The 16836-nt window shown below is 36.2% G+C and overlaps 1 protein-coding gene across 6 annotated transcripts in view; it reads right to left on the reverse strand.

Moving 5' to 3' along the window:
• Positions 1 to 559: 559 nt before the first annotated feature.
• GOLGA4 (golgin A4) overlaps positions 560 to 16836 on the reverse strand; it is a 77732-nt gene continuing 61455 nt past the window's right edge. For 3 of the 6 annotated variants that reach the window (XR_010081265.1, XR_010081268.1, XR_010081267.1), the window contains 10 exons: positions 15277 to 15390; positions 10099 to 10119; positions 9860 to 9928; positions 9173 to 9248; positions 7278 to 7381; positions 5818 to 5904; positions 5495 to 5728; positions 4516 to 4645; positions 3339 to 3402; positions 560 to 1282 (listed from right to left, as the gene is read on the reverse strand). Coding sequence is in view for 2 of the 6 variants with exons in the window: in XM_063404994.1 (XP_063261064.1) it covers positions 3373 to 3402; positions 5818 to 5904; positions 7278 to 7381; positions 9173 to 9248; positions 9860 to 9928; positions 10099 to 10119; positions 15277 to 15390 (501 nt within the window). In the remaining 4 variants the exon portion in view is untranslated. The remainder of the gene's footprint in view (positions 1283 to 3338; positions 3403 to 4515; positions 4646 to 5494; positions 5729 to 5817; positions 5905 to 7277; positions 7382 to 9172; positions 9249 to 9859; positions 9929 to 10098; positions 10120 to 15276; positions 15391 to 16836) is intronic. The other 3 variants (XR_010081266.1, XM_063404994.1, XM_063405002.1) reach the window with 3 other exon arrangements.

Genomic DNA, 16836 nt, shown 5'->3' on the forward strand with positions numbered 1-16836 from the left:
CTCATTGCAGCCTCCCAGAACAAATTTTTACAGAGGCAGATAGTGATAGGACAAAGGGAATGGTTCTAAACTGAAAGAGGAGAGATTTAAATTAGATGTTAGGAAGAAAGTCTTTACTGTGAGCATGGTGAGGCACTGGAACAGGTTGCCCAGAAATGCACATGTCCCATCCCTGGAAGTGTCCAATGCTGGAAAGGGCTCTGAGCAACCTGGTCTAGTGAAAGGCCTCCTCCCTCCCATGGCAGGGGAGTTGGAACTAGATAGTCTTTAAGGTCCCTTCAAACCCCAACCAGACTGTGATTCTATGGTAATTTAGAACTTTTACAAATCAAGCTTCTCATGCTAGCTTTTCAGCCCACTGTGCACCTGTTTCACAGATTGTGACCCCTTGGAAACTTGAGTGTCTCTAAGTCTTCTTAAACTTTAATGTACTTAAATAGCTGTTCTTATGAGAGTGATTTCAGCCAGGAAATATCTCAGCTAACCATGCCTCCAACAGGAGTAAGAACAAAACTGGTGTGTCCTTTAAAAGAAAAACCACACCTAAGATGTTCCAAAATTATACAGTAAATAAACTTTATTTCATCTCAGTTCTATTCATATTAGTGTTGTCAACAGTTACAGATCAGCATACAATACAGTTATGTAGTAACTATTTACAATTTACAGGAACACACCTTTTCTCCAGAAAATATAAGTACAAAAGCTAGGAGTAAACAAACGAGGTACTGCAATTTGGATTTATTGGAGGCAAAAGCATATAGAAGTGACCTTTTAGCAAACAATCAAGATCAAATCAGGAGAGAATAGTCAACAAGAGTGCCTAGTTCATCAGAAAAATCATCTCAATTGCTATCTATCCAAGATGTATTGCACAATTCAATCAAAAATAAAAAAAAATAAATAAACAAATCATTTATTTCAACTTTTAAAAAACACCCAGTAAAATCTGTATAGAGATACAGTAGCAGGCAATTCTTTCCTAGGATAAAGTCTTTTCTCTCCTTTAAAAAAATAACCTCTAACACAAAATAGAAGACAGTATTCAATAGAAGAGAAATAACCAAATAACCCCTGATTAGCATTTCTGCCAAGGCAGTTTTTATTGTATTCACAGTCCAAAGGTGGTGCCGAGTTTTGGTTCTTGCTGTTCTGTTTGTAACCTTGAATAATAGCTTTTCTTCTTGTCCCTTCTCAAGGGGAACAGAGATATAAATGTATTTCTAAGCAGCAATGTCATGACATTCTCATCACAAAATCTTCAAGATGGTCGTAGCCACAACTAGAAGAATAGAAAGTTAAAAGAAATGATCAAATGTTACAATCTTGAGAAGAACTTAGAAGCTCTTAATATTAAAATAATTGCATTATTTATTAATACAATTAGGAGACAGAAGAATTTCAAGTAAGTCAAACTGCCAAAATAATTGAGCAAGTAATTCCATTCCAGTACCTGCAAAACAGTTGAGAAACTAATGAAAACAAAATAAGGTGTAGAAAAACAGTCAGCAGTCTCACTGGAAACAGTCTACCACATCACTGCATATTAATCCAAAGAAAAACAAAGTTGGACTCTCTTGCATAAGGCTTATCATCAAAATTGAAATTATGATGCAATATATTTGACCTAGCAAATAGCCTGCACTACAGGAAAATATCAATTGCCTTCACAATGAAGTCAGCATCCCCTTCTAAGTTATATACCTGCAAGAATATGTGACAAAAATACTTCAGATGAAGTAGGCAACTACAATTGAATAATGAAGTCTAAACACTTTACTTATACATTAGCTGATGTTCTGAAAGTGTAACCAATAATTTCTGACATTAAGGTCATTATCAACAAGCCTTTCTGCAGTATGTTTCAGAGGCAGCTCAAAACACCTGAATTTTTTTACACCAGCATTATAGCCAGCATGATAGGAATGTAAGTTTTAAACATACCTTCTGCAACCTATTCTGTGATAGTGTTGTATATTACGTTGTTCCATCAGTATCAACAATTCAATTATTTTCAACAATGGCTAGAGAAAACAGCTGCTGATTTTGTCAGAACTGATAAAGGCTGTTGGCAAACAGTCCAAACTCTACCATATTTTAAGTGCAACAAACTGCAGTCACTATTGTATTCAAAGATGGAAAAGAGCACCAAGTAGAAACCATAATTGTTAGAGAAAAAAATTTTTTCCTTGGAAGAGGTATTATTTTGTGTTGAAGACTGTGTTTGCATGACTGCAGGAGAGGAAGATAACCTGTCAACTGCACTGTGGTAACTGGCAATGACAATAGCCTAAGTTATTTAATTTTGCTCTGGCAGTGATGCAGGCCAATAATTGCATCTCAGCCAAGAGATAACAACTGCTTCACAGGCACTGAATCAACTCCTGGCAACTGCGCAAAGCTTTCTAATTGCAAGGAAGGAAAAAAAAAGTTGAATTGACCATATCCTATAGAATTCATCTGCAGAGTTTATTAAATATCATACACCACTAGTGACTCAAATTGTAATCTTTATCAGCCAGTGCAGAAAGTTTTTTCCTGTGTACTTCCATATCCCAGTCCTCCCTCAACCAGCTATTGCTTGTGTGTTGTTTGTTTAGCTAGGCTAGTCTGATGCAACCTGCATGTTTAGGCTTACATCAGCTGTTCCATTCTTGTAATGCTACAATTAGTGTTGTAGATTTATAATTGAAGTAGCTTAATAAAACTTGAAGACACAAACTGAGAGCATAAAGCTCCCCTAATTGTTTTCCGTCATCTCTCTGCTTTAGTTTCTCTTGATATCAAATCAAAGCTGTGATTCAGAAAGGTACTGATACTTAAATGCAATCATTCCTAATTCCTCCATAGAGACTATTCATAACTCTTTTTAAAGATAATTAATTTTCATATTTACAAGATGCAATAATTCATTTCAAGCAGTACAGCATGTCTCCCACTAATCTAATTTATTTGCCTATTCAAAAAAAGGAACCCAGAAAATTAATAAATACAAAACAAAGCCAAGTGCAATAAAATTCAATATTACATATTAATTGATTTAAAATCTGATTTTATTACTACAGCTGAGATTTTTGTGGCTCAATCAACATTTGAAGTTATGCTTAGGGTTAGATTCAATCAAAAAGCTTCATTTTCAATCAATATTTACCATTTTCAAACTCAGCTTTATAAAGTAAAACATGGTAAGAGGAGAGCAAAAATTATCATACGCATATACAAGCAAAATTTGTTTTTTAACGAAAGAAAGCAGGCAAGAAAAGAAAGCAGAAGAATCATTAATTGCATAATACAGATTTAATTTTACATAAAACAAGAATGTATTAGACTTCACTCACCGACACGCTAGCTAAGCACAGACTGGTGGCACATTCAAAAGATACCACTGCGAGGTGAGGCAAACTACAAAGCCAGGAAGAAAAGAGCTTATTGGACTATTTTGTTGATAGCCTTATGTAGTGTTAACAAATAAGAACTCTGTGGACATCTATGGATGAGATTGCTGCAGTTAGATCACAACAGCTACATAGTAAAAGCCAGATTAGTGAAGATTACATTGATCTAGCCTACGTTTATTGACCAGGAACAGCTACAAGGAACTTGTTAAATATATGCCCACTAAGAGGGTATAAAATTACTCACAGATAGTTAGTATCACACACTTACTCCAGTAGCACAGTAAGTTAATAATTTACACATTAAAATTATTTACAGATGTTTTAGCAATAAACTAAAAGCTTTATGTTAAAATGCAAATTTGTGTTGTAGTTCAGAACTTCATTTCTCCTGAGAGCTAAACATTGGATATGTTCATATACCAGCATCAGTCCAGTATTAAGTATGGAGAAACACTAGTGCCATGTCAGCCAATAAATAAAAACCAAAAAATCCCAAGCATTTCTTGACAGAATAATTTATAAAGACATCTTAACTTTTTAGTTCTAAACAGAATTATGGAAGACTCATCTGCAGAATAATTTGTGCTTCAGCAAATGAACACAGTAACATTGAAAGTGAAGGAAAAAAATTCTTCTTCCTTCATAATATGCCTTAATATTTGAGTTTTCATTAGATGTCAAACTCAATCTCTTTGTGGATTTGGAAAGAGAAAATTCGTAGGCTAGATATGAGCCAAGAAGGGGCTGCTATGTGAAGCCCAAGAGCTCTTTGAACAATGATATCTTTAACAAATCAAAGCACCTGTAGCCTGCAAAAAAACCTCACTGTGTGCTTTAGCCAAAATTTAATACTAAAGATGAAAATTTGTTGGATGAATTCAAGTTAAAATTTTATTTTGTATCAGAAGTTGTGAATGTCTGTTGTAAGAAGAACAGGTTTAAATACCAAAAAGCTGAAGTAGATGCAAAACAAGGCCCATCCCTCTGTTCTCAAAATCTTATCTAAATATTACTCAGGCTTAACAAAACAAAACAAAACAAACAAACAAAAAAAAATCTCAGATTTCTATTTTAATGTCAGAGAGAAAAAATCATGCTTGGGATACATGATACTTACTGGAGCTGCAGTATAATCAATATTTTTATCTTCTAAAAGTATTTAAAATATTTAAGATTGCAAGACTCTCAAACATACTAAGTGTACAGGAAAATGTTTGAAGTATTTAGCAATTTCCTCAGATGTGATACTGCAAGATGAAAATACAGACTTTTAATTTTTTTTTTTCAGTGAATAAACAGGACTTTAATATATCTACTTCAAGTGAAATGTAAAATTATTCATATTTTTCTTTATTCTGTATTTGCAAGCACTAAACACATACATATGTAAGGTCAGTGAGAGAAACAGAATGCAGTTCTTCCTCTCACTTTAATTCCTAAATATTTCACTAAGGTGACCCACAAAGAGAGGGATCACAGTGTTGATTCCAGATACAATGTAAAGGAGACTATTAGTGCAGGTTTTTTTTAATTTTAATTAAAAGTAGCTCCAATAATAAAACAGTAGCAGTAATATCAAAGAAATGCTTATGCTCAAATAATTTTATCTCCTTTTACACCTGCTTCTCAAACCCAATTTCACCTTTCTAATGAATAGATCAACTGGTAAATACCAAGCAAAGGTCAAAAAAACTGGGAAAAAAGACAACACCAAAGTGTTGACAACTCCTATTTTTGACCTGTCCTGACCCAGAATGAACTAAATTATTTTCATGTTTGTTCAGTACAAAAATAAGGCAGGCTACACAAAAAACTCCACAGTCTAATCAAAACCCCAGTCTTGTTAGGATACCCACTTAAAACTGTACACATCTCACTTCAAACACACATATCTCAGGTGATTGAGATGATCAACTTTCTATTCTACAAGCAAAATGCCTATTGTTTTTGCAGAAATTTTATCCCAGGACTGAAAAAATGTTTCTTGATATATTTTTCATAAAAGCTGGTATGACTCCACAAAAACTTCTGAATTTAAGAAGAATGAATTTTATATATTATATGTATTTTTATATATAATTAATATGTCAGATTACCTTTTTAATTTAGAAAATACATCCACAGAATAGTAGTGATGCTTGAACTTGCTTTGGTCTTATTGTACCCACTGCTATCAGAAGTATGTCCTAACTGAAGAAAAATACTAGTAAAGAAAACATGCTTGCTTTTTTTTCTCACTGTAGCTATAAACTCAAACCTAGAGCTGGAATGTGATATTCCACTGAAGAAGAGGGAAGTAGGGAGAAAAGGAGTCCAGTTGAATGTGGACACTGGGAAAAGAAGACATAAAAAAGTTTCTAATTCCTTATTCTTGAAATCTAATCCTCTTGCATAAACTTGATTTATTTACATAACTTACCATTGGTCGAGCATCTTCTCGTTCTAGTATCTTCTGAGTCTGATCTGCTGGGAACTTCAGCACTGTTGTTATAACCTTGGCCATTGTCTAAAGAGATAGACGTTACCCATACATAATTCCACATCCACAAAAATGCTTTGTAATGTTTTAAAATTAATTTAATAATACTGGATACTATTTTATTAATGTCAATGGAAAACAGTGAAATCAGTAAGATGTAACTATTTGATTTACATTACATATACATGATGTGAATTACATGACAATAATGTTTGCACATGTTCACAAACTTCAGCTACTATACTGTGATGTAAATTCTATAGTATCTATGCTCAAACGATAGAGTCCACTAATAAGACAAAATACCAGATAAAGTGCACACCTAGAAAAAGCAATCTGTCAATCTTGTTGCAGCTATCCTGCCAAGCAAGGGGCAAATAATAAAGTTGGATGGGTGGGCAAGACAGTAAAATCTCCAAACAAAGATGCATATACACCTTGGTCAAGTAGTTTACAAAGAAAGTGATAAGCTCACATTACAAGTCATGACACAAATTCCTGATACTTAGATCCGTATCAACCACCACAGTTCTCTTATGTCTCCAATACTGTAGATCAACTGGTGCATTCATTAATGTCTTGATCACATTCCAGTATCATTTACTAGGATGCATAATTGGCAATACATCCTAGATAATTTGCACAGATTCTTTTGAACTCTGTTCGAAAACCAGAAAGCATGTCCAGAGATATCACCAATTCCACTACCGAATAACCTTTGAGACAAGGTGTACATATTTGCACTACGAAAGGGGATCATGTACAGAGAAGGGCCACCAGAATGATCTTACAAAACAAAATCAGATTTAAAAAAATCCTCTTCTTGTCCAGGAAGATAAAAGTTGAGAGAAAGGAACATCTGTACTGAGAAGATAAATTACAATGTAGATCTTTTAACTCAAGAACTGTGTCAGGGGCGGTGGTGGAAAGCACAATAATACTTTACAAGCATACTTAAAACTGTTTTTAAAAGTTTTATCATTCACATCATCACTGTTTATGGTTTTCCAGTCTGTGTAGCAGGATGAAACCCGTTCTCAAGACATATCCATAAAATTATGATTATATTATATAATCCTGATGAGAGCAGACACTAAGCTCAGTGTCCTCCAGCAACACATCTAGGACTTCTGCCGATAAAACCATATCTACCCATAAAGGTTTTTGTCTTGATAGGTACAGTGGTGAGAGATGTGAAAATTCCTCCACCTACCACTCATCTTGGCAGGCTGATGAAATTTTAAAGTTATGGATTGTGTGTCTTTGGAAAAAAAAAGTGAATCCTGTGTCAGAAATAAAAAGCATATAACAAATCACAAACACACGGTACTTCACATCTATACAGCAAGGGTGTTCAACTTCAACCTGAATCACCTGTCGGCATATACAAATTTCCATACCTTTGTCTCACGACCCATCATATATTCAAAGAGCACTTTCCTCAAGTATTCAAACTCAGTGGGTTCCTCAAACAGGGAAACGTCAGTATGGTGAAGGTTTCCATCTGTGTAAACAAAAAGAAGAGAGTATTTATACTGAGAGTCACTCATCTGAATCCAAGTTTCAGTAATGGCATGAAAGCAAACAAGAACAAATGCTGTACTCTGCACCTGGGATGGAGTAACTGCAGCCCTTTAGAAAGGCATTTGGGGGTGCTGGTTGGCAGGAGGTGCAACAGGAGTCATCAGTGTATGTGCTCTTGGCAGCCAAGAGGACAAACCTCATCCTGGAGTGCACCAAACACAGCATCATCGGTTGGTCAAAAGGTGATTATCCCGCCCTATTTAGCAGTGGTGCAGCCTCACCTTCAGTACTGTGTGCAGTTCACGGCCCCACCATTTAAAAAGGATGTGAAGGTACATGAACACACCCAGAGGGTATCTCTGCTACTGGATAAGGTGGCAGGCATGTCCTCTGAAAAGCAGCCTATCAGTCTGGGTTTGTCTAATTTGGAGAGATGGAGGCTAAGGGGTGACCTCAGTGCTCTCCTCTCCTGAGGAGACACTGATAGGCAGGTGCTGCTCACTTCTCCCTGGTACCCACTGCCAGGACACATGGAAAATGGTTGAAACCTTCATCTATCATGGGGAGTTCAGACTTGATGTGAGGAAATATTTCTTTACTAAGAGGGTGTCAAAGTCTGGAACAGACCTCTTGGAGAGGTGTTTGATGCCTCATGCTTGTCAGTGTTGAAGAGGCATTTAGACAGTGCCCTTAAAAAAATACTTTACCTTTTCATCAGCCCTGAAGTGGTCACACAGCTGGACTACAAAATTGATGTTGGTCCCTTCCAGCTGAAGCATGCTTCCTGCTTCTCTCTCTACCAGTTTATGCTGAGGAAATCCTTGATTACATTTCTTCCCAGCCCTGCACTACCAGAAGGCAATGAATACCCACAACTCTCTCTCATCATTGGCTCAGTCACCTTGAGGGAAATTGGCATAGGCCTTTTGAGGGGATGAGAGATGTAGATCATCCTGAGATAATTTCACCATTTGCACAAATTTGGTACAAGCAAGTGTGACATGGTTTTTGAAAGTCTTCTGAGATCATCCAGCTAAGATGGGTCTGCACAGGATGGCAAAACCCCACATCTCTAACATTAGCAAGGCTCAATGCTTGAGCTGTGAATCTCATGAAGTATATTCTCCTCAACTAAACAGCTGCAAATGTTTTGGACGTGAGCAATACCTGTTCATTTCCCTGTGCATTTTTCTATCTTATGTCAAAAGTGTCCGAAAAGAACAGTATACCACCAGAGAGAAGGTCCACAAGCCCATACGCTATCTCCAAAGTGTCCAACCACCAGAGTCTAAAGCACAGCACATAAGCAGAAGTCTACTTCTGTAGAAGTCTACTTCTGGGTCCTGGGGCTACTCACAGGCCTTGGGTGGCTGGGACCAGGCTCCCCTGGGGCTCCAGCATCTCCTGACAAGGGCCCAAGGCATGTGTCCCAGCTCAGCTGGGATCTCCTGTCCCTGCCTGTACCCTGTTATAGGTGGGTTCAACTCTGCTCCTGTCTACTGGAAGCTCCTGGGTCCTGCACTGCAGAGAGCTTAAAAACTCTGATACAGAGCTCTTTTAACTGGACAACATAAAAAAGAAAACATCAAATAAAACACTGTGGGATTTGGTCATCTGAAATCTCAACTCTATCATAAAAGACAAGAGAAAACAAGGATGTCATAACTGTATTATATAAATGTTTTAAAAAGACTGACATTTTATTTTCTAGACCAAACTGTATCTTTCTAACAATTGAAAAACTTATTTGTGATGAAAACTCTGTACTTACCTCTATATGGTGTTCCAACTGATGTGACATACGTATTTTTCTCATAATGTTTCAGCCGGTCTTCCAGTACATGAATCTAAATAGAGAACAGTTGACATGATAAATGGTGTTAACTAGCAGCTAAAGTAAACGTAACTGAAACAGTTTCCAGCTACATATCATCTCTTATAAAAGCAAAATACATCTGCTTTTTAAGGAAGGAAAACATTGAAAACCATGTTATTAAAAACTTTCCCAATGTTGTCCACGTGTATATACACATAAAAATATCTACAGCAGATGTTATGCATATATTATATATTCATGTTTCTGTTTTACATATAAGCACAGATAAAAAAAGCATACAACACATATTGTACTTAAATATCAAAAAAGTTTTAGTTTTGAAAAAAAAAAATCCAGAATTTCGTAAAGTGCACTGTTCCCTTTTTTACTGTGCAATTGTTTTGCTAACCACTATCACAAGCGTGTGGTATTTTTATTCCCAGGGGATAGAGGAATACTTTGAAAAGTACACAGATCTTCTGAGAGCAAGTATGAGTGAAAACTATTTTTTTTGTCTCTTATATCCATATTACCTTGTATGAAGATGTAACACATCCTCACTTGAAAAGAACAAACCTTTTAATACTGCAAACACAGAGTATCAAACAAAACTACTACTTACTCCCTCAACCTCACCCTTACCTGCTCTTTCAATTCCTGCTCCATCAGTTTTGAATCATTGACTAGTGTTGTCTTCTGTGCCAGTTGTGCCTGAAAAGACAGTCACAATATGGAAATTACTGAAAATACATCATAAGTACCTTTGCAATAAATTTATTCCTCCTTTTAACACACACAAACTTATAAGCAGTATTTCAGCTTTAAAACAGCTCCACAACGAAAAGTATTCGAGAGGAAAATCAGTAACATGTAAGACTTACCTTTAGTTCTGTTACTGTGACCTGTAACAACAAAAAAAATTTAAATTAAAATGTATGAAAAATACTGACTATATCAAGCACTGGAGAAAGAAATATTAATCATCTAGTTGTGATACAGTGTATTAACTGAGAACGACAAAAATTGCAATTACTAATAACTAGTCTCATAAATAGTTTAACTTATTTGTACTGACAGTACATAAAGCGGATATTTAAATTATCTCATTTGATTATGTAAGATAATCATCATAAATATAACTTCAAGAACCTAGGGTTTCCAAATCTTTATGAAATGCATATTGGAGATGAATTACTGAATAAGGATTAAATACATCACAGGATACCTTAACTACAATTAATACCATTCAGAATATTTTACGTTTTTCCTGAGTTCTTCAAGTCACACTTCAATATATGAACATTTACCTGAAAACAGCTTCAGTTAAGAGCTTCATGAGCTCTGTATCTTGCAAAGATATTTATGAAGTACAGAAAAAAAAGTCTAAGCTGAAATTTCTATCTTTCAGTGTTTCAACTCTAAAGAAAATAATGCTTCAGTAGTCATGGGTATAACTCAAGGTTGTATAAGCATTTCAACATCAAATAATTTATGTGTGAATTTTTTTAAAGGTTTTTAACACAGAAGTGGTACGTACTTACAGAATCACAGAGTATTACAAATTGGAAGGGACCCACAAGGAGCACTGAGTCCAACTTTTAAAATGAATGGCCCATGCAGGGATCAAACCTGTGACTCTGGCATAATTACCATCATGCTCTAACCAATTCAGCTGATCTCAGGGTCAATATTACTTTTTTCTTCCCAAGTCTCTTTACAATTGTTTCGAAAAGGAGATTTATTCCCTGTCTCAAGTTGATAAAATCTGTGGGGTCTCCTACAAACAGAAAATCTGTGTTTCTCCACAAACAGAAAATACGGGAAAATCATTCCTCCAGGAATCTAAAACCTCTAAGTTAAATTCTTGCTTCTGAAAACCTCAATCAGACATTTATTTTCTTTTATGGAGAGACATCTTCTGATATTTTTATCTATTATAATGTTAAATAACTTTAACATTAACACTTAAGATTGTTAGTATTTGTCAATTTTTTATCAGAGTCAGACAAATACTGTTCCAGTATCTAGGGTACGCTTCATTTCCAAGTGGGTAAGTTATGTGTAATGTCTGGTCTAGTCTGACAACAAGCAGCACAGAAAGTTTTACAAGAAAAACTTCTGTGATTTGGGAATCTCTGATTTTAGACAAAAAATGTCGACCCCAAAAAGTTTCAGTTAATGGAAGACTTCAAACTGCTTAACTAGTGTTGAAGGGTAAAAACACCAATACCAAAATAGAAAAATGTTACAAAGCAACAAAATAAAAAAGAAATCAAGTGAGATAAAAAATGCCATGGCAAATGTAATTCATTTGAATGCACTGTAAAGCCCAGATGTGGATTTGTACAGTTCTGTTCGGGTATGCTGACAAGTTCCACAGGCCCTGTCTAATCTTCTCATATAGCTCTGTAATGCTGCCTATATATGCTATTGTAGCTGTTGCAAATATTACTATTGTACCAGGTAAAAGCAAAGTTAGTTTCCTACAAACATACCAAGCACAGGCAACAGACAAACTGAGACAGGAACAAAAGATAAAAACAACTCAATTCCTAAGGACAACAAAAGAAAACTACCTCTTGACCCCAGAACAGACTGTGTCAGAGTAAGAACCAAATCCTGAAATACTGATAAAACAGGAACTGAAAGCCTACTTACATCAGTCTAAGTATTTGAGCTTTGATTGGATCAGAAGATATACTAGGAATTATGTGCACATTCCACATCTGTTAGAATAGTTACATTGTTTTGAGATGAAATCACCTTTGTGAATAATATCAAAGTATTATAAACATAGATGGTTAATTCATGTTCTTATGATAAATTAGAAATTTATAAAGTTATATAAAGTAATGTCAGGTAGAAGTTTATGTTTAAGAGACTTTGCAGCAGACGGCGAAACTGACAGCCCTGAGACTGCCGGCGCCTCCATTCATAAGAGAACAAAGGGATTTTCCGGGAAAGCCCGCAGCTGCCCAAGCACCAGGGAGGGGACCCCGGAGATAAGCTGGCACCAGCAACTCACACCTTGGATGCAAGCTTCGCGGGCCATCGAGTCACATCTCCGATGTCCCGACCACTCGTCAACTATAAGGATCTATTGAAATTGGACATTAACATTTGAACTGGGAAAAAGAACTCTTTTTGCTTGGTCGAGGCAACTCCCGGATTTGTATAGTTGAGGGGGAAACAATGGGAAATATGGGGAAATATTGCCGGGGGTTGAATAAAGTGTATAAAACCCAAGCCCCAAACCAGGCTAATTTGTGAACCGTTGGGGGAGATAGCAGGCTGCCAGACCCTGTATCTCACGGTTCACCCTTGACATTTCCTGGGAAAACTCTGTCAAGTTTCTCCGCTGTTGGTGGGTTATCAAAATTCTGTGATTTGTTATTAATAAACCAAATTATTATTTAAAATTGGAATATCTGATTGGCATTTATAACAAAAGCATTTACATTCAGTTGAATCAGCTATGCAAAGGAAAGCTTGTGAACAATTTGCTAAATTTGAATTTAGTTGGAATTCTCAAAATTACTCCAAGTTTGATGCCTGTATTCTAGACATATCACATACATACACTCAGGAAAACAAGAACCTGCGTTTTTATTCTGCAACTACTTTGAACCTGGATGCTTTAACTGTATCTAAGTACCAGCACTACCACACAATCTGATATTCTTCCCCCACAAATGAAACTGCCTTTATCCTTTAAAACTAAGCTGTTTATCAGCGATGGAGTTGTCTGAATTGGTTTATACCTGCCACAGATGGAAAAACTCCTTTGAGTTTCTCCAAAGTCTGCCATGAAAACTCCAAGGAGTGGAGAGCTGTGGACAACACTTCAGACACAGGCAAAATTAGATGCTTATTTTGTTTACTGTAAACATATTCACTTTTAGAGATTTAATATTTGCAATATTCAAATACTTTACAGTGGCAGAGGCAATAGAGAGAGAGGGCCCCTGCTTGCAGGCTGGAGCAGCCTGTCCTTGAAGAACTGTACCCCGTGGAGGAGTGACCCACACTGCAGCAGTTTTGGGAGGACTGTTTATTTGTGGGAGGGTCTCAAATTCCAGCAGTTTTGGCAGGACTGCTGCTTGTGAGATTGGAACCACATTGGAGAAGTTCACAGGGAACTGTCTCCCATGGGAAGGGACCCCATGCTGTAGTAGGGTAGGACTTTTTTCCTTGAAGAAAACTTGGGGTGATGAACTGACCAAAGCCCTCACCCCCTGTCTCCCTGTGCTGTTGGTGGGAAGGAAGGAGGGGCTGGGAGGAAAAGGTGTTTTTAAGGGCTTATTTTACTTCTCATTATCCTCTTCTGATTTTGTTAGTGACAAATTCACTTCGTAATTCCTAAGTTGAGCCTGTTTTGCCCTTGGAGTGTCTTCTCCTGGTCCTTAACTCACTAAGCCTTCATTAAATTTTTCTCTCCTCTGGCCACTGTGGCAGGGGAGAATGAGTGACCAGCTTTAATGGCTGCCTTGCATTTGGCCAGTGTCAAACCATGACAAGTGGGCTCCAAGTCTTCATCCTCCCAGTCCCTCCATCTGCCTTTCTTGACCTGGGTGGCGTGGCTGGAGCACTTGCCGTTGAAGACAGAGGCACAGAAGTCGTTGATAACCCCAGCCTTCTTTTTGTCCAGGGTATCCAGGTTTCCCATTTCCTTCCAAAGAGGGCCCACATTATACCTAGTCTTTCTTTTGTTTGCAACATATGTATAGAAGCTTTTCCTGTTTGCCTTAATTTCCCTGGCCAGAAAAAATTGTAACTGGGCTTTGGCTTCCCTAACTTTGTCCCTAGCTTCCCATACAACTTCCCCATATTAGTCTCAGACCACCTGTCCTTGTTTCCACTTCCTAAAAGCCTTTTTTTTTTTTTTTTTTTTTTTTTTTTTTTTTTTTTTTTTTTTTTTTTTTTTTTTTCTCAGAGTTTGCCCAGCAGGTCCTTATTCATCCATGGAAGCCTCTTGGAATTTTTGCTTGGTTTACTCCTTGTTGGGATGCATTGCTTCTGAGCTGAATAGATGAATACAAGAAATACCATTGCTGGTTTATAAATTTGATGTAACTTTCATGTCATATCAGTAATCTGGAAGATGCATGCATAATACTAAATGACTGCCTAAATTTATAGCAGACTGCCATAACAAACTAGGAGTGAAAGAGTTAACAAGAAAGTCCTACAGAAAAAGTACTCTTTAGACTTTCCATAATCATGTTTTAGAAGTTAGGAGTCTCTTCAAGAATTTTCCTCTAGATAATAAGATTACATAAGACTATCAGTAGGTGAACAAGGGTTCATTAAGAATACAAGGCAGTCTTATACAAATATTTCTGCTTTTCCTGTTATGAAAACAACACATACCATGGAATAGTTACAAAAAGTAATATGAAGGGTTTTGTATGCGAGTGCAAGGCAGAAGTAACGAACACTAAGACAATGAGATAATTTGTACTTTAGGTTTCTAATGTCAAATACATAAATTTACACTTCCCAAGGCTAACTGTTTTAAAAATCAAAAATTTAAAAGTAAGGTCAATATGAATTCTCATCAATGACTCAACAACTCGTACACTTTTTCACTCCTCAGTATAGTAACAGCTGGTAGTATTTTCACCAAAGAATTCCTCAAATTAAAATGTAATTTCAGAAAGACAAAAGAATGAAGGCAGTCTTTTTTCAGTGAAAGCCTCTGTCCGTAATTGATATATTCAGGCACTACTTCAGCCACCTCTGAAATGCGAATTTAAAAAAAAATCACTCTAAAATTACTTAATGGGATTTTCTTTCCTTCTAAAGGGCTTCCAGTAAAATCGACATAAACACATAAAGAGGACAAAAACCCCTCCCTTAATAATAACAACAGAACTGGATTTTTCAACATATCAATTAAAAAGGTAGTAGCAAATATTGCAGATTCTAAAGAGATTAATTTTGTGAAAGTGAAGGCCAGATATATAAATGAAGTATAATTAGGAATCAACTATAGAATTTCATGTGGACCAAGAATTTCACACTTAGAGATATAAAAAAAAAAGTCAGTGCCAGCTCACTTTTTCACTGATGGAATGTTCCTCTTCCGCAATCCTTTGTTTGTATTCCTTCTGCAAGTCCTCCAGCTGTGCCTGCAACTCATGAACTTTTGCTGTCATCTCTTCTTCACGAGACTTCAAAATACAGGCAAAAAATTACTTATACAATTAATCATCTAACTATTTGAAACTTTATGGTGGACATAAGGCAATCAACAAACATTATACAATACACAGAAAGGATATGCTTGATATTTGTGTAAAAGCTAGATATGCAAGACCTACAGAATAGACCAAGAGAAAGAATTGGTGCTTAACATGACTTTGTAGGCCTCCAAAAATAAAGATTACATAGTTATGATTACATTTACCTTTTTTTTTTAATTCCAGAAAGAATCTATTTCTCTTGGGCACTAAAACAGCATTTGAGTATAATCCAGTAAGTGCATGAAGGTCATAACCTTCATGTAAGGGGTAGACGATGACACAGAATTAATTCCTATATTGTGGAAGTGACAAGGACCTAAATCCTTTCCTCAGCCACTCTCACAAGGATATTACTAAAGCAGTTTTAAGCACATTTTCCAAAACAATGGCCAACAATTTCCCGTTCTCAAGGGTTTGTAAGGCAGTATTCAATGTGGAGGAAAGAAGCAGTAACAAGACTGGTAGGGAGGAAATTAACTTTTCCTCTACAGGAGAAAAACACAATGACCTAAATGCTAGGAAATTAATCCATCTATATGGCACTTTGCAAAACCAAGTATTTTTAAAAATTGTGTCCCCTCTGGTCTTTTTGTGAGAGAATATGTTAGGGACCTTATAAAATAGCACTCCAATTCTTATTGCATGTCTCTGTTGCTGAACAAAACTAAAACCCTAGTTTCACTCATGCTACTGGGCATGTACACTCATGCGTACAGGGCAGTCAGTCAGCTGATGGCTTTACTAACACAGTAGTACTTCAAGTCAAATTATACAATTAATTAACTGTAACAAATCCAGAACTGCTGACAGAAATTTTGTTCTATTCACAATTCTCAGGAGTACAAATTATAATGATACCGAATACTCTCTGGAAAAGTAAGTGTAGGACAAGAAAGCTGATCTAGGCTTTAAGAGACTTACAGTATGCCATTACTAATAAAAAAAATATTTTCCTCTAAGACCAATTTTTAAGATGTTCTTTGCAAATGACTTAAGAAAAGAACACCTTCCCCATGCAGCCCCTCAGTCCAGAATGCATCACCAAAAAGAAATAAAGCAAATCTACCCACAAAAAATGAGAAGACACGGTATCTGAGCAATTTTTACAGCCTCAAAGTTTAAAAAATATACATGCTCAAGGAAAAAACTTGCTCAAACATCATGACCTCCAAACAATGTTGCCTCTCTTCATTCTCATGATTTTTCTATGCTCTCAGAAATGCATCAACAACTAATTGTTTCTAAGAATTTTTTTTCTTTTTTTATAGATTATCGGTTTTACTGATTATAGGTTTATAGGTTATACTGCCTAGGTTAAAAATCCTCAATACCTGGCATATTCAGGGATAGTGATGGTTGTTGTTTTGGCTTTTG

This window comes from Prinia subflava, chromosome 1, assembly GCF_021018805.1.
Source record: "Prinia subflava isolate CZ2003 ecotype Zambia chromosome 1, Cam_Psub_1.2, whole genome shotgun sequence".
NCBI lineage: Eukaryota > Metazoa > Chordata > Aves > Passeriformes > Cisticolidae > Prinia > Prinia subflava.